The sequence below is a fragment of the Cyprinodon variegatus genome, unplaced genomic scaffold (genome assembly GCF_000732505.1).
Source record: "Cyprinodon variegatus isolate N-32 unplaced genomic scaffold, C_variegatus-1.0 Scaffold104, whole genome shotgun sequence".
NCBI classification, from domain to species: Eukaryota; Metazoa; Chordata; class Actinopteri; order Cyprinodontiformes; family Cyprinodontidae; genus Cyprinodon; species Cyprinodon variegatus.
Genome location: NW_015150557.1, coordinates 865,207 through 888,522, shown reverse-complemented (window position 1 = coordinate 888,522; position 23,316 = coordinate 865,207). Strand labels below are relative to the sequence as shown.

General features: G+C 36.1%; 1 protein-coding gene across 1 annotated transcript in view; it reads right to left on the bottom strand.

Moving 5' to 3' along the window:
- The window catches only part of dst (dystonin), a 128,404-nt gene that overhangs the window by 70,692 nt on the left and 34,396 nt on the right, over positions 1 to 23,316 (bottom strand). The window contains exons 7-23 of the mRNA XM_015374488.1: positions 20,098 to 20,175; positions 17,631 to 17,723; positions 7,900 to 8,066; positions 7,549 to 7,661; positions 7,211 to 7,317; positions 7,011 to 7,130; positions 6,147 to 6,242; positions 5,903 to 6,030; positions 3,599 to 3,692; positions 3,350 to 3,504; positions 2,458 to 2,935; positions 2,248 to 2,376; positions 2,077 to 2,154; positions 1,833 to 1,994; positions 1,511 to 1,615; positions 1,282 to 1,377; positions 1,073 to 1,198 (exon numbers count right to left, since the gene is read on the bottom strand). Coding sequence (XP_015229974.1) covers positions 1,073 to 1,198; positions 1,282 to 1,377; positions 1,511 to 1,615; positions 1,833 to 1,994; positions 2,077 to 2,154; positions 2,248 to 2,376; positions 2,458 to 2,935; positions 3,350 to 3,504; positions 3,599 to 3,692; positions 5,903 to 6,030; positions 6,147 to 6,242; positions 7,011 to 7,130; positions 7,211 to 7,317; positions 7,549 to 7,661; positions 7,900 to 8,066; positions 17,631 to 17,723; positions 20,098 to 20,175 — 2,325 coding nt within the window. The remainder of the gene's footprint in view (positions 1 to 1,072; positions 1,199 to 1,281; positions 1,378 to 1,510; positions 1,616 to 1,832; positions 1,995 to 2,076; positions 2,155 to 2,247; positions 2,377 to 2,457; positions 2,936 to 3,349; positions 3,505 to 3,598; positions 3,693 to 5,902; positions 6,031 to 6,146; positions 6,243 to 7,010; positions 7,131 to 7,210; positions 7,318 to 7,548; positions 7,662 to 7,899; positions 8,067 to 17,630; positions 17,724 to 20,097; positions 20,176 to 23,316) is intronic.

Below are 23,316 nucleotides of genomic sequence, written 5' to 3'. Positions count from 1 at the left end.
TTGAGTATTTTATTCCAACTCTACAAGGCATGTTTCTTCTAGATATCTACAAGCACACAGTTAATAAGAACAGCTTGGTAAGTTTGTAAAAGTAAATAACTCTGTAACTAACTTTTGCTTGTAACATGACATTTTCTGTGATGAACTGACACAAAGTAGCTCACAGTTAAAAAGAGAAGGAGGAAAAGGTGCTTGATCTGTTTCTTTTCTTACTAATAAAGATCTGATTTTGTGTGATACATTTATGTATAGCAGCTTTTATTTTGAAAACACTAAATAAAATGCTGGGTAACCAATGGCAATCATTTTAAATAGTGCTACAGCTTCTATTGAAGGTCATAAAGGGGTCCTAGTGAGCATCTCCAAACAGAGAGCATAGTGAAGGACAAAGGGGAAAAAAATAGACATGTCAAAGATAAGCTGTACCTTTCCATCAACTGAAAATGGAAAGAGGCTGGCATCATGCTAAATCTACGGAGAGGCTGATTAAAGGTATCAACTTGTTAAGTAACAAAGAAGTCCCTGGTAACTCTGAAGGAGTCACAGAAATCCACAATTCAGGTAGTAAAATCTGATAACAAAACTATTAGTGCTCTCTACAAACCTAGCCTTTATACAAAAGTGGCAAGACAAAATCCCTGATTGTAAGAAAATCATGAGAAGGAAGGTTAAAATTTTCAATCAAAATTTGCAATTCATGTGGAAAATAGTAACAGTTCTAAGGTGAGAAAACAGTTCAGCAAAAAAAAAAATTACTTTGTCCATCATCTGAATACAACATCCCCACTGTGAAAAGGTGAGGCTGGCAGCATCAAGCTGTTGTAATTCGTTTTTTTTTGGCATGGATGGAAAAGCTGGTTAAATGGAAATATGTAGGGCGCAAATTACTGTGAATAAAAAATATATATTTATAGCATTCTTCTTTCACCTCTAATTTAAAGAGTATTTTTAAATTGATAATTAAAAAAAATCCCAGTAAAAGTAAAAGTCTTTGTTGGGTTCTTTATATATATCTTTTATTGTGAACTATACACATATATGCACACACTTCATGTCATTGTACCAGCATTACCATGGACTCCTGAATGAGATCTTCTAGCCGTTGCAGACTGGAAGATTGATTGCATTTGTATTTTCTCTGAATTGAATCTTGGAGATTCTTAAGGTAGTCCATTGACACTTTGGCATCACTGAAAAACTGTGAGGGGAAAAAGAGAGGACAAAGGATGAGGAAACACGTATAAAAATGCTTTTAATAGTCGGCCTAAAGTAGCAACAGACCTCAAAATAAACTGCATTTTCCTTAAGGTGCTGTTCGACGCATGAACAGAGCTGTAAAATCCAGCTCCACTGCGTCTGCATTGCAGCTTTATATGCCTAGAAGGAAAACAAAACATGATAAAAGTGAACTTTTATGATATTTCAAACAAAGTGTGAGTTGTTTGTGTAATCATATAGAAACTAGTTTTCATAATGGCTTCAGAATAGAATATAAAGGAAAAGCACCCACTTCAATAGTTAATCTGGCTGGGTGGTTCTTCAGCATGAGTTGCTCTGCCTTTTCTTGCACGGACTTGATGGTCTCCTCTTTTTCATCCAGCTCCCTCATCAGGTCCTGTGGAGAGACATTCAGGTCATTGCCCCCGGCATTCAGGTGTGGCAAAGGATCAGCTGCTCCATCATCTTAGATAATCCCATATTAAGTTTCAAGGTGCAGAGGCGTGTCAATCATTCAAGGTACCACTCATGCACATAGAGATTATTGACTATAAGACAGCTTTTCTTCTTGTTTTTTTTAAATAAAAAATCCTAACAAAACAGAGACGGCTTACAGCATGGTAGTCTCTTTTCTGTGAGATGTTACTGTTGCGATCACTCCAATCGAACGCGACCTCCTCTTCCTCTTTCTCATTTAGCCAGATGAGTTCTTGAGTTGCCTGTGACACAAAGTCATGAAGGCTCTCCAGGTGATTCTGCCGCTCTCCTGATGAGTTCTGAAATGTTCAACAACAATCAGACTCCAACCTTAAAATAAAAAGAAATAAAAAATGAGCTAAGCTCTAGAGACGTACTCACCAACAGCTGCTCGTACTGCTTTCCAAGTTTGTTTAATTTCTCTGAATATGTCAGCTTCAGCGGCATGCTCATCTGAATCTGAAAAAAAAACAAAAAAGATATTTGGATAAATAAAAACAAAATCATGCCAAACCATCAATGCTAAAGTAAAAAAGAAAATAAAACCCTTACTTCACTCAGTCGTGCATCTTTCAGACTTGTTTGAAATTCTTCAATGGCTCTGTGCACGCTCTTGTGGTTGTCTAAGTGCATTTCCACACTGGGCAAATCAGTACCCCAATCTGAGCGCTCTAGTTGCAACTAAGGAGAAAAACAACAAATAAAGTGATTCAAAGATTTATGCCTACAGCCAGCGAAAAGAAAAGAACTGAAACTACTCACCTGCATCTCCTCCACCCAGTTTAGGAGGTCCTGCACATATTTAAGGTTAACCTCCTCCTCTGTCATGCTGGGGTCTGCCAGAGATGATTTCATCAGGGGTTTCCTGATCTGCATGTGCTTTAGATGCATGAGGTTACCTGGCTCCATGCCACCACCGCTTCCCATGTAGCTCGGGACAGCAGGTGGCAGACTGGGCGTCAGAGAAGGAGTCAAAGAGGAGGTCAATGATGGGGTGAGGCTTGAAGGAAAACCAGAGGTGAATGTGGACCCAGGGGTACCTAAGCCCCCTGAGGTAAGCGATGGCGTCATATCTGAGGTTAAGCTGTCGTTGATGCTCTGTGAGAACCCAGAGTTCAGGCTCTGAGTTATGCCTGAAATCATCCGCTTGGTTTGCTCTGTTGTTAGCGTGCGACCTTTGCTGTAAACAGCAGAGCACTCTGCTCTGAGGGCCAATAGATCATCCCGTAGTCTGGAGACTCTGAAAAAGTGGGAGAAAAACAGTTACGCGCTTATTGACAGCCATGCTGTACCATATACCTGTTAATATTATTGATTAACTTCATTTTGTTTTTTCACTAATAATCATAATATTAATATGTTCTTCTGTAGTAGAGCATTCGGGCCTGCAATATGCAAGTATAAAAACACTGTGCTAATAATCATAATGCTAATTATCTCTATTTGATTTCCTCTGAGTATTTTGATATATATAAAACAAATGTTGATATAATGTGAGAGATGAGAGCTGGAACCAAACTCTTTTGTTATACAATTAAATTGGCAAAGTCTGATTTTAATAACCATGGTCAATTTGAATAATTATAATGTATTCACAGTGTTACATTTCCAAACACAGCGTATAATTTGTGAACCAGGATTTTTATCTTTGTACCTCTGAACAAGCTGATCTGCAAACGGGAATTTCCCCTCCAGGAGGATTTGGATATCAACCACTTGTTGTCTGAGGATGTTCTCACACTCCAGCAGGTAGCCTGCAACCTCAGCCTCGTTAATGAACTGAATCCCCGACTCAAGACGTTTTGTATCCTTAAAAGGTGATAAAAACATATTTGTACATCGAATGAGAATTTCAGTACAGTTTCTATCCAAATCTGCTTTCACAAAAAACAAAAACACATACAGACTGTAGGGCTGATTTCGCCAAGGCCAGCCTGTCTTCTCCATTAACACAGTCCCTCTGGACTCTGTTGGCAATCTGCTGCAACATCTCAAGCCTGAAAAACATTTTGAAATTTGCAGGTTATGGTTTGTGATTTAAAAAGATTATAAAAATAGAAAAAATAGAACAATAGAAAAAATAGAACAAAACGATTTCACCTGGATCCATATGCGAGGTTGTTATTGAGAAATACCGAGTTGTTAATCTGAAATGGCTCAGTTAGGATGCTGTCACAGGAGCCGAAACTTGTATTAAAGCTACTGTTGCTAAAAGTAGAGGTCCTGCTCAAATATGCCATCTTACTTTACCCTTTAAGTAGGCATTACGGTAAACAGCTGACCACTAACTAAATCTACCCCTCAGGATTCACAACTAAAGCACGCAAACTCACAGTAAGCATTATTAGAAAGAACTCACTGAACGGCTTAAAGCTTTCTAATATTTATAGCCCTCCAGCCAGGCGAGGGGTGTGTAAAGAATCCCACCCTGAAATATGATACGACTCCTCAGTGGATGGAAATTAAACAACAGGTTAGGGCATAACACCTTCATGGTTAGCAGCAGTGTAAAAACCCAAGCCAATCATCCGCAGATCGCCACACCCAGAGCAGATGCTGCATTTATGTTGGAAGCAAGACCAATAGATGGAATGAACACAAAACACCGACTCCATATAAATAAGGAACTGGCTAACCACTGTGTTGCTAATAGGTACTTTTAACCCTGTATAAGAATAATGTTTTTTTTTCTTCATTTAAAATATTCAGACTCTAAAGAAACATATCTACAAACAGAGGTTCAGTTATTTTATTTCCAACTAGGATTTTGGAAAATCTAACACTCAAGTTTATATCGAGGATAGTATAAGAATTATCTCTCGTGGATACGTTACGTAATTTGAAGATTTCAATTAAATCATCTTGATTTAATCTCAGTAATTTATCCATTCTACTTCTCATATATCTACTTAGTTCCTTGGATCATATCATGGTTTTGAAAATGTTTGAAAAATAAAAGTCTAGGTTAAATCAATAGTAAATAGTATTAGTACTTTAAACCAGGTGTGCTGGGAAAAAAAAGACCTGCCCTTCTTATTGTAGCAAAACGCAGATCTATGGTGGCCCAGAGGTGTCAGGTCCAAAACAAAAGCCACAACAGAAACAAAAAAGCCATGAAGGAAGTCACACAACCTGCAACAACAGTAACAGTGCTTCTGCTCATCTTGTAATTAAGGATCCAAAGATCAGGCATTGCTTGCTGTAATAAATGGTCTGTCGCGCTCAGGTGTCTGAATCAGTGATCCGGACCATACACATCAATATAAATAAACTGCATCATTTTTTTATGTTCCAGCTTTTGTTTTTATATTGCAGCTTTTGTTTTTAAGTTGGAGCTTTCATTTTTATGTTGTGGCTTTTTCTTCTGGTTGCGGCTTTTGCTTTTGACCTAACAACTCTGGGCCAAAGTACAGCTCCACCATAGCTAAACCGCAGAGCTGCATGCAAATGTTCAGATTTCTATATATTAATGTTGGATATTGGTGCATCCAATACATTTCAATAGAATGTTTAGGTTTGGTGTAATATGACAAGATTTGACAAAAAAGGAGTACTAATATTTTTGCTTTTCATTATATTCATGTGATGAAAATAGCAGTTAAAAGCCTTTAATTTTATTTTTACAGCCTCACTCCCATCATTTGGACTATAAACTTAACATTGTATTCTACTCCTAGATTTGTAAGATAAAATGAGAAAAATCAAATATCATTTTTTTTAGTTTAACATAAACATCATGCATATTGTCTGTTTGCAATAAGTTTTGTTAATAACCGTATTATATTATATATTAATATTTATAAATTGTGAGTACTGGTTTACTTGAATCTATGTTTACTCCTACCAATGTATCAGCTTTACAGAGACCATCTGACAGCAAAATATCAGGGGATTTCTAAAATCAAACAATGGCGTCTGGAAGAACCCTATGTATCCAGTTTCAGTAAAGACATTAACAGAGTTGTAATATGATACAGGAGCATCTGCCTGTGATACAACCTTACAGAGCAATGTGTTATTGTGAAGAGTACTTCTATTTAAAAAGCAGCACATTAGTAAAACATTTTGTGGTTTTCGTACCTCTCTGAAGCAATACAGTTTTGTCTCTAAAACCTGACATTTGAGTAATTCACAAATGTTAAACTTTAGAGAATAGACTTTTAAGAAATCTGGGTCAGGTAAAGAAAATAGAAGTGCCTTTTCATACCTTTCCAGTTCAGGCCGTAGGCTCTTTTCTCTCTCCAGCATGGCAACAATTAATTTACCCCATTCCTTCTCAACATCATTTGGATGATGACCCGGGGGTAGCTGGATACGTCCGAACTCGATCCACATCTGTGACACCCAGAGCAAAACCAGACATGTCATCAGTCTGAGATACAATAAAAAATGGTATGAAATTATTAGGAAGTTTTGTTTTTTGTGTGTGTGTGTGTGTGTGTTTGACATACCTCTAGCATTCTGTAGAGATTTTGGATTTTTGTTTTCTCATTTTCTTTAAGTGGTATTTCATGTTCTTTGAAATGAAGATACTGTGTATAAAGTGCCTGTGAAAGAAGACATAAAATCAACAATAAACGGTTGCTTGTTTTCTGTTTCTGCAGGAAAATAACACTTTTAAAGCAACTTTGATGATATAACCCTTTACCACCACACCCATCTCCACATATCCCTTAGGAATCTCCAATACTGTTAGAAGATATCAATATCTTGCAGCAGATAGATGCTGCTGCTTTCTATAATTCATCAATTACACTTTGAGTCTCTGTTTCAGAGCATCACACTGCAGCAGACAGTTAAGACTGATTTGCAATATATTTTGTTGGATGCTGTGAGCTTCTGTTAAACCAATATTAAGTACAGTAAAAATACCAATAAAACTATTCTTTTTTAGTTTATACCCACTTATCCATGCAACCTTGCATAGTAAACCCTGCAGGTTACACAGGGCAAAAACAAAAATCATGCATGCATACATAGTTGCCTCTCTGAGGCCAATTTAGAGAGATCCATTAACCCTAAAGTTATGTATTTGGACTGTGGAGGACAACAGAGCAGTAGGAGAAAACCTCCGCATGCACAGGGAAAACTAACTCCTTTTTCCTGCAAGGCAACGGTGTTACCAACTGTACCAAAATGCAGCCCTAAAAGTATTCATATAGCTTGCATTTGTTTATTTTACTCGGTATACTACCTCAGTTACTTTCCATAAAAGAAAATTTATTATACTTGTAAAAAAAAATAAAAATAAAACCTGCCAATCAAGCTTTTTTTCTGATTCTGATTGTAAAGTGTGTAAATGCAGAGATTCAAACCTTAAGTTCCACAGGATTGTTGGGGAAAGATCTATCAGACATAATTTCCACATTGTGTTTTATCCACTGGCTGAGGTATTTGATCATGTTCTGGTACTCCACCCACTTAATATCAACATCCTGTGAAAAAACAAATTGTCATCATCAATCAAGCAGCTGACAGCACTTTTTTTCCCTTTGTGTCAATACCATTGACTTACATTAGGACTTATTCCATCAACACCGTCTGGTACTTTGGGGAAGGCGTCATACAGAGTTGAGACGTATGTAATGACAGACTTTTCATCTGGTGACTGAACATCTACGTCTGATAGGCAAAGTTTGAATAAAGAAAAAAGAAAATACAAAGAGTTAATGAGATGCTGAAAAAAACTATGCCCTCTTTGGTGGCTAGGAGGGGGTCATTATTTAAGAACATTATAATCTAAATCTTCTCACCAAACTCAAAGCCTAATTTAAAGATTGAATAATTTACAACACAAAGATGTACAGGTTTTATTAACCAGTGCACAAAGCCCACTTCAAATAGCTCTCTTACCCTCAGGGTCGAGCAGCCTGGCCACCCCCAACTGTTCAGCTACAGTAAACGCCTGCTCTAGATTGGAGCGGTTGGTCTGCGTCGACACACGGCTCATGTCAACTAGATCTGGCCTAAGGGGAGAAAGAGAAAGAAAAAGAGACAGGGTGCATAAGGTATTATGAGATGGTTCATGCCTGGAAACTATTAATTAGCACTGAAAAAACAAGGTTTGGAAAAAGGTAAAAGGTTAAAAGATCAAGCCTTTGTGAAATAGTCTCAATATTGTTATTCTTTAATACTAATGATTATTAGTAGTATTATAGAAATAAAAACCCTATTATTATCAAACACTGTTTGGTGAGATTTTACCTGTATTTGTGAATGATGGCATTGAATAGCCTCCCATCCCTCCAGGAAGTTGTGAAATTGTCACACCGTACACCTACATAGCCATCTGTTGTCTGTTTGGACCAGAGCAGTAGTCTCTCCTTGGCTGTCATGTCATCAGACTCCCCTGTGACATGAATGTCTGAGATCTACAACAGTAAAGAAAGGGAGAATGGTGTTTTTAAAAAATACAACGAGAAGATGTTTATAGTAAGAAGCAGATAAGGGTCAAAAAGTTCCATCTAAACTTCAATGCATTCCACTTTACTGATTTTACTATTCCATGTTAAATCTGTAACAAAAAATGACTGCAATTTCCCTGCAGTGATTCTGCCCTGAACAGAATTGTTGACACTGACTGTTAAGGGGTCCTATTTATAAAGCATGAATGCACAATAAAACGGTGTTTGAAATGTGTGCACATTACTTTACATGTAATGGTTGCAAACTATAAAAAAACTTGCTTGGTGGGAAAATGTTTGGTCCCTCTGACGCATGTGTATGCTTATTTTAGAGGTAGGGGGAAATGGGGTCAAGGTGAGGATGGGAATTTTAGCACTACACCCTAATTTTATATCGGACATTCAATTTCACATCATATTAAACTTTTATCATAGGTTGAAATTCTAAGAATTAAAAAACGGAGTGTGATATAAATATATATATAAATATATACTTGAGGGCCCCTCCTACAAACAAAAAGGCCTATAAGCCACTTTAAAATTCCCATCAAAATCTGAACATTGTTTAAACATTTGGTCACCATCAAAGTCGTCATGTGAGACTGTACCACATATAACACATACATTTTGACAAGGAGTTGGGCATTTGTATTGATTGTTGTAAACATTAGGGCAACACAACACCGTTGTAAGACTTGTGCATAAGGTTGCCCAATATACTTATCGACACTGTTGGATGTTGAAAATGAGAGAATTAGGAAGGAATGTGTTTTCAGAGATCACCAAGTTTCCCTGGCCCATGATGATGACTAACTTATGAGCTGATTAGAGTCCTTAGACAATTACTATTGGATATATGTGCTGAAAGGGGCTCAATACTGGAGAGATGATCTTGTTGGACAAAGGCTCTTCCTGTTTATTACTACAAGTTTGTGGCAAAATGTATAACGGTCAATGAAAACATACACCATCAGGAACCAGTTGTAACAGAAACAACAGCTTGTCAAAAAAGGTTCATTGTGTAAACGAGAAAGTCTTGTTAAGTTTGAAACTCAGAGGAAACTCATTTAACAAGGAGATTATCAATTCAAACAACCAGTCATTACACTATGGAGTGTAAAACAACAAAACTTAAAGCAGTTGGGTGACGGTAGTAAAAGAAGACAGGAACATTGATCCCATATTCAAAGGATGGGAAACAGAGGCTACAATTCACACAGACTCACCAAAATTAGATGATAATAGCCTAGGGTCAAGTTGCTTTGCACAACATGTTTTGATTTCAGGGTTGGTGTAGGCAACATAAAGGCATGAGTACACCCTCATTATTGAGTATACCCTCAATTATTGCAATGAGCTCAATCCACACTGTACCGTAGTCACCTGGGGCCTCATATAGAAAGAGCAGTTAGTTGGCAGCATGGAGAAATCTCAAACCTACTGTAAAGCAGAATGTATAAAACTCTGTATGCATGTGCCGCTGCACAGCTTTACTTTACATTTCCACATCAATAAAAGGTAGTTGGTGAAACTGGTGACAATGCAATGCTTACCTAAAAATCAATATGTAAAATTGTATGATTACCTGGGAACTCTCTCACCATGTGTCACAGTAACCATGACATCGATACTGTAAGCGTGTCACAGACAGACTTTGTCTACATACATGTATCTAAGATAGATTAGCCAACTGATGACTTACTGGATGATATCAGCAAATCATTAAATAAACCACCTAAAACTAAAATACTCTGGCTCCGTTTGGCTCTACAAAATTTGTAGGAAGAACGAAAGGTTCTATCTGCTGTTTCATTGAGCTGATCTATTAATGGTTATCGCTGTAATCTTTATCAAAACATTAAGATGTGAATATAATCCAATTTTTCTATCATGAACACAGAAACCACATGAACAAAAGAAATAGGCTACACTAAATGTTGAAATGAAACTCAGGCCAAATAAGACAAATAATGAAGTGTTGAAAAATACATACTCAAATAAAAACCCCTACATACCAGAGTTGTTATAGATATTATTACAGCGTCTGTAAAAGCATCCTGATTCAAACCGACCAATGTGCCATTTTGGAGACACTTTTGTGCATCACAAATACACGCACAACTTTGTTATGAAAATGCTTCCTACTTATAAAAGTACATTTACATATCACATCCCTTTATAAAAGTGCGGTTTTGAAATAAGCTCCTCGATTCAAATTGTGATCAGATGCATATCTATTATCTCAGGCATGCAGGTGTGGCTGTCATGGGGACCACTCAGCGTAACTGTCAAATGACCAACAGAGATGCACACTCATTAGTGTCCCTCTGGGACACTATACAATATAAACAAGGAAATATTTCATCCATCATCATGTACAATTAGGCCAGCCAGACTTCTGAACACCCCCTCTACTGCTTCTTAGCTTTTATTAATGATTTTAAAAGTTTTTAAGATTGCTGCAAATTCTCACAGCAGGTGAAAAGTCTGCAAAGGTTGCCATACACTTTAACACAAGGTTAAATTTATGCATTCGCAGTTTTGCATTAAACTTTGCACAACATGTTTTTGTTGTGCTCCGAGACGCTTTACACATGAGGCCCTTGAAAATCTTTGGTAATGCAAAGGAAATTTACCTCATGGATTAGAAGCAAGCAAATCTGCTGAAACTGATTAAAACTGTTATGTAAATATGAACCAAATTCTTGGATTAATAATTCTAAACACAAAGACACATTGATTCAACAAAAGAATACAGTAGTAGTTAATGCGAAAGGTATCACATCCAATATGAGTAAGGTGTACCCTCTGATCATCTTTCAAGCATAACCTTGTTGATCATAAAAAAATCCTTCTCATAACTTCATCCTACTGCATGTGAAAAGCGTATTGGGAGTAAACAATACTGGGTCATGAAAAGATATTGGGTCATAAGAACTTAAGTTGTTTAGATTTTCACATGCTCTCTCATAAAACTGAAGTTTGTCCTGCAAGTTATTATTCGCTTGTTACTGGCATTTGATTAAACCTGTTGAAAGAATTAATAAGCAATATTACAGACCCAATTATTTACAGTTGAATGCTGTACACTTGACACCATTATATGTGTCCCACTTTGGTATGAAATCAGAAGTAGTCATTAGGTCATTGAAAAATCATGTGTTTCCAACAGAGCACCTCACCCTCAAATTGCAGCTGTTCTACTCCTTTCATATAGAAACAACTACCTATTTCTAAAAGGCAGATATTCTTTTTAATAGTAATGAATGAAATTGACTTTTAGAGCGGTTGAGGTTATTATGAGCTATTATCAATGTGCTGCTATAGACGGGGACTGCTGGAGGACACACCGATCACTTTTCCTCATTCTGCTACTTTCTACAGTACAGCTACTTTTTTTTTTATCTCCATTAACTTCTGCCATTTACTATGTGTATAGCTGTTGGACGTTCCATGCAGAAAGAACCTTAACTAATTAGCAGAAAGTCCGACACTGACTGACTTAGCTAAACTAATGTTTCCAATAACCTAAGGTTCTTTTGATGCTGAGGACATAACCCTGTTTTTGTCTTTCCTAGACAATTCCTAGACCATTGAATGAACTGCTACATACAATTAGTGTCAATATATATATTTTTTAAGATGGGTTTAAGTTTATGTAGTTGAAAATATTTCGACCCTTTAGTGAAAATAGATCAGAGTTTCAATTTCTTTATATCAACTGGATCTATTTGTTTAGAAAAGTATAATGAAATTAATTTTGCTGTAAACTGTTACAATGAAAACAAATCATAGTGTTGTAACTGGTTTGGTTGAATAGGCTTTGAATGTTCAGATTTCCCTATTTTTCGACAGCCTTTGAGCTTTTTAGATCCAAGACTAAGTGGAGTTCTTTCTGGTTCAAGCATTCTTCTTTAGGTCCCCAAATACAGCCACAGATGTTTCCCACGGCTGCCAGATATTGTACAACTAACACATCAGCAGTACCTGAACTATCACCTGCTTTTAGCAGAAATAATTCTGATGTCCCAATATTTAAATTTGGTCTTTCACTCATCAGCTAACAGTTCTGTTTTCTATGCAAACTCCTCACCTCTTCTGATCAACTTTATGTAATAAAACTTCAAAACTTTCCACTGTCTTAAATCACCATTGTCTCCCCAACAAATGAAATGAGATTACGCTTTGTAAGACTGATAAGAGTGACTCTACTTAAAAATGTATGTACAATAAGATCACAAAATACCAACTAGATATTCTTGAGTCAATATCAATGTCAACAGCATAGCTCTGACAATTGAGAGTTGCATAATAAAATCACAATTTTACAGCACATGCGATGACATAAGCAGTCCCACCTCACAGGTTGCACTTAGTTTGAACTACATTTATGACATCTAAACTGAATTGGTGTTATAAAAATAAACTGAACTGAAAACTAAACTGAAATTAAAAAATGAAAGCAATACTGACTTACAATTTGAAAACTGTGTGAATATTATAAGAAGCCCAAACTACAGAAACACTATATAAAATATAAATTACAATGATAATTCAACAATCAAAAGTGTCAGTTTTGATTGTTGAATTATCATTGTAATAATAATAATGCATAAACTACAGCAAAAAGCCATACATGGAAGATGTAAAATATTCTTTAAACAACATCGAAGTGTTTTTCAGATAATGTTCCATTGAGGAAAATAATTTGATGATCTGAGCGGATTTTGTAACTTTCCACACATGTAAAGAAATAAACATTGGAATCTTTATGGTAGCTTTACTTTCAGTTGGAGAGACAGTTAACAGTATCATTAAACACTTAGAACTTGATCTCATAACAACAAGTTAAACATCTGATCAAAACACTTTTGTTTATCTTGATGTTGGGCACAACTAACCAAAAAATTTATTGTAGATCTTCTTGATCAAAAGTTGTTTTGTTGTTGTTGTTGATTTTTTGTTTTTTTAAATAGTACATCTGTCAACAGAATCAGTTGTTCCATGTCAAAGCCTCTTTAAGCAAGACCAGAGAGTTGTCAAAGGACAGCAGGAAGTTTTGACAGTTGATCTGATAAAATTAAAATTAATTACTCTTAATCTGGGGCTCTAGGCATTTTCTTTTCTGATGGGATAAATATGATCATGTGAAATTTGAAGAATTAGCCAACAACTAAAAAGGATAACATGTTGATGATCTGGAGGCCAAACCCTGTACTCCAAGGTCATAAGATAATTTCAACACACTGAGGAGCCAAGAGATGATGCCTAAGAATTTTTTTCATGTTAATTTTCCTTCCTCAGACAAAATACAAACATGGACACATGTTCCACAATTACCAAGACCAAAACATGTCAACGTGGTCAATTTAAAATAGTGACAAGAAATTAAGACATAAGTCTTCGGACTCATTCCGAATATTCACTTTCAGTGTATCAGTAGCAACCCCCTCAACTTTAACTGACACCCTTCAGGTAATGTTTCTTTTATAGTAACACTTCATTTTCATCCTGTCTCAAATCACCTCCATGGTAACTATATATAGCAAATTGTAATGTACCTTGTGTTGGGTGGAAACAGATTTGGTAGAAGCTGGAATAGGCTCCATGCAACCAGAGCAGGTGTATGTCGTATGTCTCCTCCTCCTGTGCGCTTGAGAGTCACATATCATGTTGGCAAACAGTGACTCGCTTGCAGGTTTGTCATTACCATTCAGAGTCCCTAACATGTGCTCCACCGCACCGAGGCTAACAGCCCGTCTCAGCTGGCGCTGCAGGGTTTTCTTTACGAGCAAACTGTCTTCAGCTGAGACACTCCTGGGAGTTGCATTAACAGCATGGAGATTTCTTTCAACAGAAATCCAGCAACTGTGATCATCTTTAAGGTTTGTTGACAGATTCCTGACACTAGATGCAAGCTTTGTTCCAAGTGGTGGATCACCATTACCTCTGAGGACTATAACTGGAACCTCTTCAATATTTACACCTTTAGTAAGACTACCTTGTCGAGTTAGTTGATTCTCTATCTGTGAGGGTTTAATACACTCTGCTTGACTTTGATTAAAGTTGGTTTTTGAGTCATCCTGAGTCTCAGACGTTTCAAAGGGAGCACTTGAAACGACCTCACCTGGAGAATCCCTCAAAGGTTCAGTATGCTTTAAATCTTCTGATTTCCTCTTTTTCCTCTGAAAATATCTTTGACCTTTAAGATCTTTAGATCCAGGACTTAGCGGAGCTTTCTTGGGGTCCACATAGCATTCCTCTTTAGGTCCCCGAACGCAGCCACAGACATTCCCCATTGCTGTCAAATATTTAAGTACTTATCCATTGACAGTTCCGGAACTCCAAACAGCATTTTAAACATCCAGAGAGCTCCTTTTCAATCTATAAAAGCACTATTCCAATGACGCGGAGCCATTATAACACTAGAGAAGAGGAGCATAAAAAAATCAGCAGCAGTCCGAGAGCGAAACATGGAGCTCTGCTATCAGAGGAAGACGAATCATCGCCCTTTAAACTTCCTGCTGAGAACCAGCCAGCCTTTTCTCTCACTGTGCTCCTTCCTTGCACTCCACTCATACTCTACAGTCTTTGCTGACCTTTGAACGTTTTCCCAGCTTTGCTAATCCGGGTAGAAAACCATAAATGCACACGCAGACATGACCCATGTGCCTGTGGCTCTCAGCTGGCCGAGAAAGAAAGAGATTTGTGGACAAACCTGTTTGAGTCTGGCTAGTCTGCTTTTTTTACAAGACGGTAAATAACAACACAACAGCTGCTTCTACATTTTTTGTGGGTAATGGCAACATGCTGTGAAACAAAAGTGACACCATATGCTTTTGTGCAAAACCTTCTGGGCTGATAAACCAGAGAGAATATCACCAGAGCAGGAATCCGGTTGGAAACAAAATATCATAATTCAACAAGGATGATTAGGGAGCTGAAGGACATCACACTATGACAAAAAAAGTTATTTACTTTGTTTAAAGATCAATTCCAACAATAGGTAGCTACGCCAGGGGTGGGGCCTTGATCCACCAGAAATTACGTTTCACATAGTTTGAAAGGATGCTAATAGTCTGATAAGGAAAAAACTGTGTGTGTCAAACAGTTAGAGCTGCTCAAATAGTGTTTTACATGTGAAATCAGCATACAGGCTATTCTATAAAAAAAACTATATGCCCTGTTAGATATAACATTGTATTTTTTCAGAGGTCAAAGTCCCTGAACTTCAAGTTCTTTTAAAATAAACATCATTATTCTTTAGATGTGGCTTAAAAATGAAACATAAATAATTAACTTATGTGTTGTCAGCTTATCTCTCTGCACATTTCACTATAATGTAGGTTGATAATATGTAGCAGGACTTGTTATTCGAGTTTGATCATTCTCCTTGACTAACAAAGTTTCAATAGCAGCCACATGAAGTAGTGAATCACAAATGTATGCTTATGCTAGCTATGAGATCACAAAATAGATATACTAGTGACAGAAACCGTGACACAATCAAGACATTACAAACAAAACAGTCACACAAGTGCCAAAAACTCCTGACAGATAAGTGTGATAGGATAACAATGCCATGACAACAGCGGTACTCTACAATTTCCACTTAATATGCATCATCTCAGCATACATATTTGGATGCTGTTAAGGCATACGGGCCTTAAACTTGCTCAGACATGAATAAAAAGATCATATTTTAGAAGCAAAAACAGTGGAGTCGGTATTAAGTAAAAAGTATAAAAATAGAAAATAAGGACTTGTGTAAGAATTCCTGCCTGCAGCGCTAAGACAAGCATGAACACAATGTCCCCCCCACAAAATTATCATCCTCAGGTGAAACAGTTAATCAGTTTCTTCAGGTGCATTTTGTCAAAATAACTATTTAATATAAAAATTCCTAGTGTTGATACATGTCACTTATTTTTGTGAGCTTTGTTTTCTTTTAAGGACAAAGGAGTGCACTTTGAATGAGGTTGAATATTTGTGCTCATCAGATGCCCTGATGCCCTGGCGGAGCAAGAGATAACAAGCCACATGCTGCTCCACCGAGTGCTCTGGGGCTTGCGTGAGACTGACAGGGGCAGGTGTTGGCAACATCCTGGACGCTACCTGTCAGCATGTCTGAGTCCAAGCGAAGCTCTACTGTATCTGCTGCTTTTACTCTGACAATTCAGACGCAACAAATCAGTCAAATGTGCACTCATTCAAAACCAGCAGAAACACTGGCTCAAAGTATAAAAGTAATACAGATTTAAAGTAATTTTTTTCTTGATTTACAATAATAAAAGTATAGTAATCACATTAGTGAGAGGGAATTAGGAAAGAATAACATTTTTGGATATGTGTTGAATACCTCCGTGGGCATCTGGATGTTCATATGACATGATTTATGGAACCATGTTACAATGATTAAGGACTCCCTGAGGGAAAATTTTTTAGAAAATGATGAGGATATATATACATAGTTTAGAATATGTACAGAATGTTGAACTCCTCCAAAGATAAAACAAAAACTCACATAATAATTGCAAAATAATGTGTAGAAAACAATATATATTCTTTTGATACTGATTTGGTAGCTAATATAAAATATAAGATCACAAAAAATCTGTTTTTGTGGATTTAGAGGGAGATAGTCACATACTACAACTATAAAAAAAAAGGAAAATTCAACATCAAAACCCACAAAGCACTCACCATGTTAGTGTTTACTTAGCTCTTATTAAGCCTGAAAAGGTTTGCTGCACAAAGCCCAATCAGCCAGTATAAATATTGTTTTACTAATGCCATCTGCAAGCACCTTATATTACCAAATTAGAAACTTGAACAGTAGCAAATAGTTTAACGTTTAATAATAGTTTATACTATATTCTGAACGTTACTCTTGTCTCACTCCTCTTGGTATCGGAGGAGCTGACAGGATGAGAGTGGTCAAAAGAAAAATACCTTTGAAATAAATTACCTTTTACTGCCACAAACAATGAAAGGGACAACCTAAAACATTTAGAGGAAGGTGAGCAAGCAGGATTAAATGAAAAATTAACTTTTTCACCCTACATGACAACTTACACAACATATTCCTCCAATCGCTCCACCCCATAGTCAAACAAGGCAATGGGAGGAGCCTAATGCTATGGGAATGTTTTTCTTTAGCAAAGAAAAAGGAGTCAGAGTTGATAGGAAGATGGATGGAGCTACATACACAGCACACCTAAAGAAAGAAACTTGTTAGAAGTTTTAAAATGCTTGATACTGGGGCAGGGATTTACCTTTCAGCAGTGCAAAGACCCTAACATAAAGCCTACAGCTCAATGTTAAGGGGTTTAGGTCTTAACATATTTATTTCTCAGAATGATCTGTCAGTATTGATACATAAATCCAAATCCTTGCAAATTGATGTTCATAGATGCTTTCAATCCAATCTAACTGAGGTTGGGCTGTTTCTAAAATATGAACAAATACAAATTTAAGTCTATAGATGAAAACAACTGGTAAATATGTGTCTCTAAGATGCATCTCACTGACCTGAAAGTGCAAAATGATGGTCCAGATCAATCCCAGGGTCAGTTTTGGATTGCCATCCGTGATGTCGTCATTCCTGATATTTACAAGTTTGACCTAGGGATAGATAATATACAGTTATTATCACACATACATTCAAATGCCATTTGCAAAATTTGCATTCTGACTCTGCAGCTGATGCTGTACATTAATAACAGACACCTTATCTTTAGCTGGAAAAATAACCCACAGAATAATCAACACTCTATGTTCATATAAGCTAGTCATGTTTAATAAACACCACAAGGTGGCACCCTACTCTAGACATAATAAGCCGGAAGATTTCAGTTGAACTCTGTGCATGAATGACTTTACCTTAGGAAATGATCTAAACTTGTTAGGACATTACCACATACCAGAATCAGAAAATGATGAGCATTTATAGGTGTCTTTCAAATAAAATGCGAAGGAGAGATCAAAGTCTGAACACAATCCGGTTTATGAAGAGCCTTCATTAGTTCCTGACAGCCCTTTTAACAGTGGGGAGGTGGATTCAAAGGAGCTTTAACAGTTAGATGATTTTACATCTAGCAACACTGGCATGAATGTATTTTGTCACTGATTCCGTTTAGCTGAAACAATACTACTACTCATTTGTATAATGCATGAATCCTTTGTGTCTGGTTGTATTCACATCTGGCTACAGCTCAATGAAGCTGTGTTCTTCTGAACAGCCTGTATATAGCTGAGGGGGAGGGGATGCAACCCAGAGCTCTAAAATATTTCTAAAATGAATTGTATTTTTCAGAAATTATATGGTACCATTACCATTTCAAGTACTTAATATATATTTAAGGTAAAGTAAAAAAAAAAATGTACAAACAACTGTTTGTATTTCATGTCAAAGTGTTTATCCATGTCGAAATAGCTGAGAATATCTTGTAAATCATATTGCACAACAAAATATAGAGGTGCACATGAGTTGTTCATTTTATTTAAGTAAATTAGTCTGAAGTTATTACACACTTGAGCTAAACATTTATTATATATTTAATAAATTTAGGTTTAAAGTCATCTTTTGCCCAAATGTTTATTCACTTGAAATAAAATAAATATGATTGCTGTAACACAGCCAGCTATGATGGAGAGCAAGCAGGTGTTCCAACATCAAAAACTTGGAGCTCATCTGTCATGGTTTTTGTTCTGTTTAAGTTTTATTTTTGAGTTTTTCATTAGTTCTATTTTCTTTTTGTGTCATTCTAGTTTTTTTGGTTGTACTTGAGGTCTTATGTATTTCTGTTTACCCTCTGTTGCCCCCTTGTGTTATTCTCCTTCCCCTAGCTCCCTTCTAGATTCTTCTGTCTTTTAAAGATTTGTCTATGACAAATCATTAAAACTGCCTATAGGAAAATTTTTGAAAAGCTGCCAATTTATATCACAAAATGGTCTGACTACTGTAATTTCAACAATGGTTTATTGAAGTTACAAATTAAATGAACCCTTTTTATAAAATGTTCACAAAAAGATATATAATTTTATAGAATTGACACATTCTTTGATTTTTATCTTTTAGAGATCTCTGTCTCATTTCCGAGCAGAAAAAAACATTTTGGTTGAACGTAAATAATTAAAATGCATTAAACTATGCATATATTGATCAATCCAACCAGAGTACTCTGGTGTGGATGCAAAGAAAATAACACCAGGATTTTCATTATTAGTGAAGTATCTCAAAATGAAGCCATGAAATGCAAAACATAAAAAATATGGAGGCTTTAGTCAGGGTGCCAGAGCAAAAAGACTTTTGCAGGTGCTGGTTATTTTAGATATTACCCATTTAGTACTTTTACCAATCTGGTCATTTAATCACAAGCTTAAGAAAAATTGTATCACTGGTCAACCATTCAGACCTGGCTTTGGGGCATTTTGCCAAGTTAGCAAATTGACCTTTAGTGGTTCAACTTCTGCCTGTCTTGGGATGCTCTAGTAGTGGGAATGTTTGCAGTCTTTTGAGAATCTAACATTTTTTGAGGAAAGACTGATGTCTACAGTCATAAATAAACTTTTCTAATCATGCTAGTGGCTACTTTGCAAAAGACACGTAAAAATATCACCCTTAGCAATAGAAATGTCTAAAACTTAGCATTACCGCTGCTCCTCTTTCAAACATATGTTATGGAAAACCCTTTGCTTTGCAATTGCAATTAATAACTATTCAATAGAGGAGAGCTAAAAATAAGAAAAAAATAGAAAAGAAAAGATTAACATTGAAAAGAAAGTGGCCAAAAATTATTTTGCCAGGTTAAAGTTTTTTAAAAACTAATAATCAGAAACTGACCATAAATCAGTACTTCTCTAATTTTGTTTTAGATTTCTTGAGTACAAACTACATCATGTTCCAGCACTGACCAAAAGGTATTTTTTTCCCCTCAAATTCTTTTATTTCAAAATAAGATAACAGTCTGAAGAATAAGTATGACCAAAACCTTACCTGTCGCCTCTTTAAATAATCCAAAGCTATTTGTACATTTTGAAGCTTGTGGAAACGCATCCTTCCTCTCTCCCGGGGCTGTGAAGACAAACAAGGAACAATAACCATATGCTTCATCAGATACTTAATTTCAGTAAATGATTAGTAAAGAACAAATGACACAGAACATGCATCTTACCCCAGATCTGATGAAGTAGAAAAGAACACACAACTAACAGACATAGAATCCACAAGAGTTGCCATTTAAAATCCATTCAAACTGTGTGCAGACTATGAACTAATTGTGGTGAACCACCCTTGTGCTCAACAATTCCTATCAACTCAAGCTGTACAGGTTAGTTGAAAAAAAAAAAAAAATAAATAAATCTAAACCTCTTAGACAAGTAAGCAGAACAGAAAAAAATTTGGAAATTCATGTCTATTCAGTATTCAGTGCCACCAAAGATTATACAGTGCTGTATTATATGATTACCAGTGGCAAATACTCATGAATGGTTACAGGCCACAGCATGATGAGGTAATGGAATGGAAAATGCATTCAAGCCACGATGCAGCAGCAGAAGTAGAAGTGAAAGGCTTGAACTGCATCCAGCCTCCCTGTTCCTCTCTGCAGCAAAGCAATGGCACCAACAAACCAAGCTCTTTTATTATGTGAAGGCCATTCAGGAGACCTCGGAAGAAAAATATTTCCTATTCATAACTTCAAGTCAAAGACAAAATGTCTGAATCGCCATGGAGATTCAGATAGAGCTAACTATATGATGTCATAATGCCTAGAACTAGTGAAGTGGCGATGAAGGGGAGACTTTTTTAATGTTTTTTTAAGCATGGGTGGCTGATCACCCATTTTTGTTTTTGTCAAAAAGTTTTACACATCTTCGAGGGAAATTATTTTATTTCAAGTATAAAATATATACACAAATCCTATTATGTATTCATCAAAAAAGTCCCAAAACAAAAATGGTTTGCAAAAAAGGAAAATGAGTAAAATACATCTCAATATCAACTAGAGAAAAAAGTAACAACTCCTATGAGAATAAAATTCATCCTACGCTTCTATTTAAAGGGAACAACATGAGCTAAATTAGTGGGGTATTTTAAGGGGGGGCAGAACACACGTACCCCCTTATCATCATCATCATCATCCACCGTGTCTCCATGCTGCTCAACCGCACATGCTTCTCTCCCACTCACCAACCGCAACGTCTTCAGAAAATCACGCTCCCTTCGCTTTATCATCGAAAAGGCAACACATGAGGAAGAAAAGGAAGACATGGACACACACACACACAGCAACCAAACCATAAGGAAGTTGGACAATGGACAGACACAGTCATATAATGGAGAAGATGAGGAAAAGTGAGATGTAAACAGAAAAGACAAACAGGTACTTAAAGGATTAAAGTAACATTTGTGGAAGGGGGAATTAAAGTATTTGGAAGGTTAACTCTCATTCTTTGAATCAAAAAGTGACTAAATGGATGTGTAGTACACTGATGTAGGCCTTAAGAGTTGTTAGACATATTCAAATAAAATAAATCAGCTGAATGATTCATCCTAGAAATAATCACAACTGTTGACCTTTACTTTAATTAGATAACCTAGATATGACTTCCACCATAAATTGGTTAGTATATTATCAAAATATAAAACAGTCAATGAATATTCACATAATTAAAAAAGGTATCAAGTCACATTTCAATCTTTTTTGTGTATAAAATGACATAGAAGAATAATTGTCCCTATCATTTCTATTCCACATACAAATGCATCTCTTGTACATATATCAACAAGGATATACAATTACATATAAAATAATAATACAACCAGTACACTTTTATTCACTGTTTTACAGAAAACCTTGGATTTAAGAGAAAAAAACAAGTAATCTGGCATCCGTTTCCCGAAGCAGGTTTACTGAAAACTCTAAGTTTTCTAAACCTGAAATATGGGAAACTGAGTTTTCCTTTTCAAAGAGTTTACGCAACCTTGCCGTGGTAACATTCTCCCCACAGCTAACCTAGTCAGAAGCAGGTTTTGTTCAGTAAACTCAGAATGTCCTCTGTCTCTGCTCTCCTTAGAGCCAATCACGCTGTTTTATTTCCTGATTTAGTCAGATTTTTGTTTTTAGTTTTGTTCATGAAATAAATCATTGACTAGGTCCGTTAGGCACATTTGGTTTTAAAAACAAACTGTATGTCCATTTGATGAGGATCTAATCAAAGAATGAGCGGCACATTTTCACATAGAATTAAATATTTATAGGGAGAAGATTCTACAACTCAGTTGACAGGATATGAGGTTTACTTGTGTTTGGTTTATTTAATATGAGCAACATGCAGATTATTTTATTTCTATTTATGTATTTTTGCAGTACATGAAGAACCACTAAATTATTTTCAGGTTAAACATAAATAGATTAATTAATTTTGCAGCTGGAAAAGGAGTTACCTTAGGGTTGGGATTAGGATTCACTTGGTGATAACAACTTACTGAGCCTACTGGTAGGTAGGAGGCACAATCTGAAGCCATTTATGGGACTGATAACTGCTAATAATGACCTTTTATTAGGATGATGACATCCTAAGTGGCTGGAAACAGACACTTAGTATTTACTGTGTAAAAGAAGACAAAATCAACATGAGGAGGAACCCAATGAGTTGATGTACAAGTCCTATCTATCAGAACAAGGGTTTTATTCTTTATCTTTACTGCCAGATTATTTCTCCTAAATATATAATTTGATCCACTGCCATTCAAGAAATAAACACGTAATGCTATTGTGGTCACAACAGTTTATGGCAAGCCATTTTTATATGTATTATATTTACCAAATATGTATTGCAGATATCTGGAAAAAAAAAACATTGTTTCTTGTCAATATGACCCTTTCAAACAAGATTACATTCTTCACAACTAGAATAAAGATTCTGGATGTCTAGAAATGAATTACAGATCTCCATATACCTATTGTTACTGGTCAGCATTTGTATTATTTTGACAATGAAGAAATGTCTTTTAGATATTATAAATACATATTCAGTCAAGCTGATAAATGTCAAAACGTCCACTTAAAATGTTTAAACTTTTCTAGGTATATAAAACTTCATTCTTATGTGTGTAATTTTGTTTTGTTTTGACTTCTTTCTGAAATTCCCTAATAGGGAACGTGAGCTGGGATTAGACCGTCGTGAGACAGTTTAGCTTTACCCTACTGAT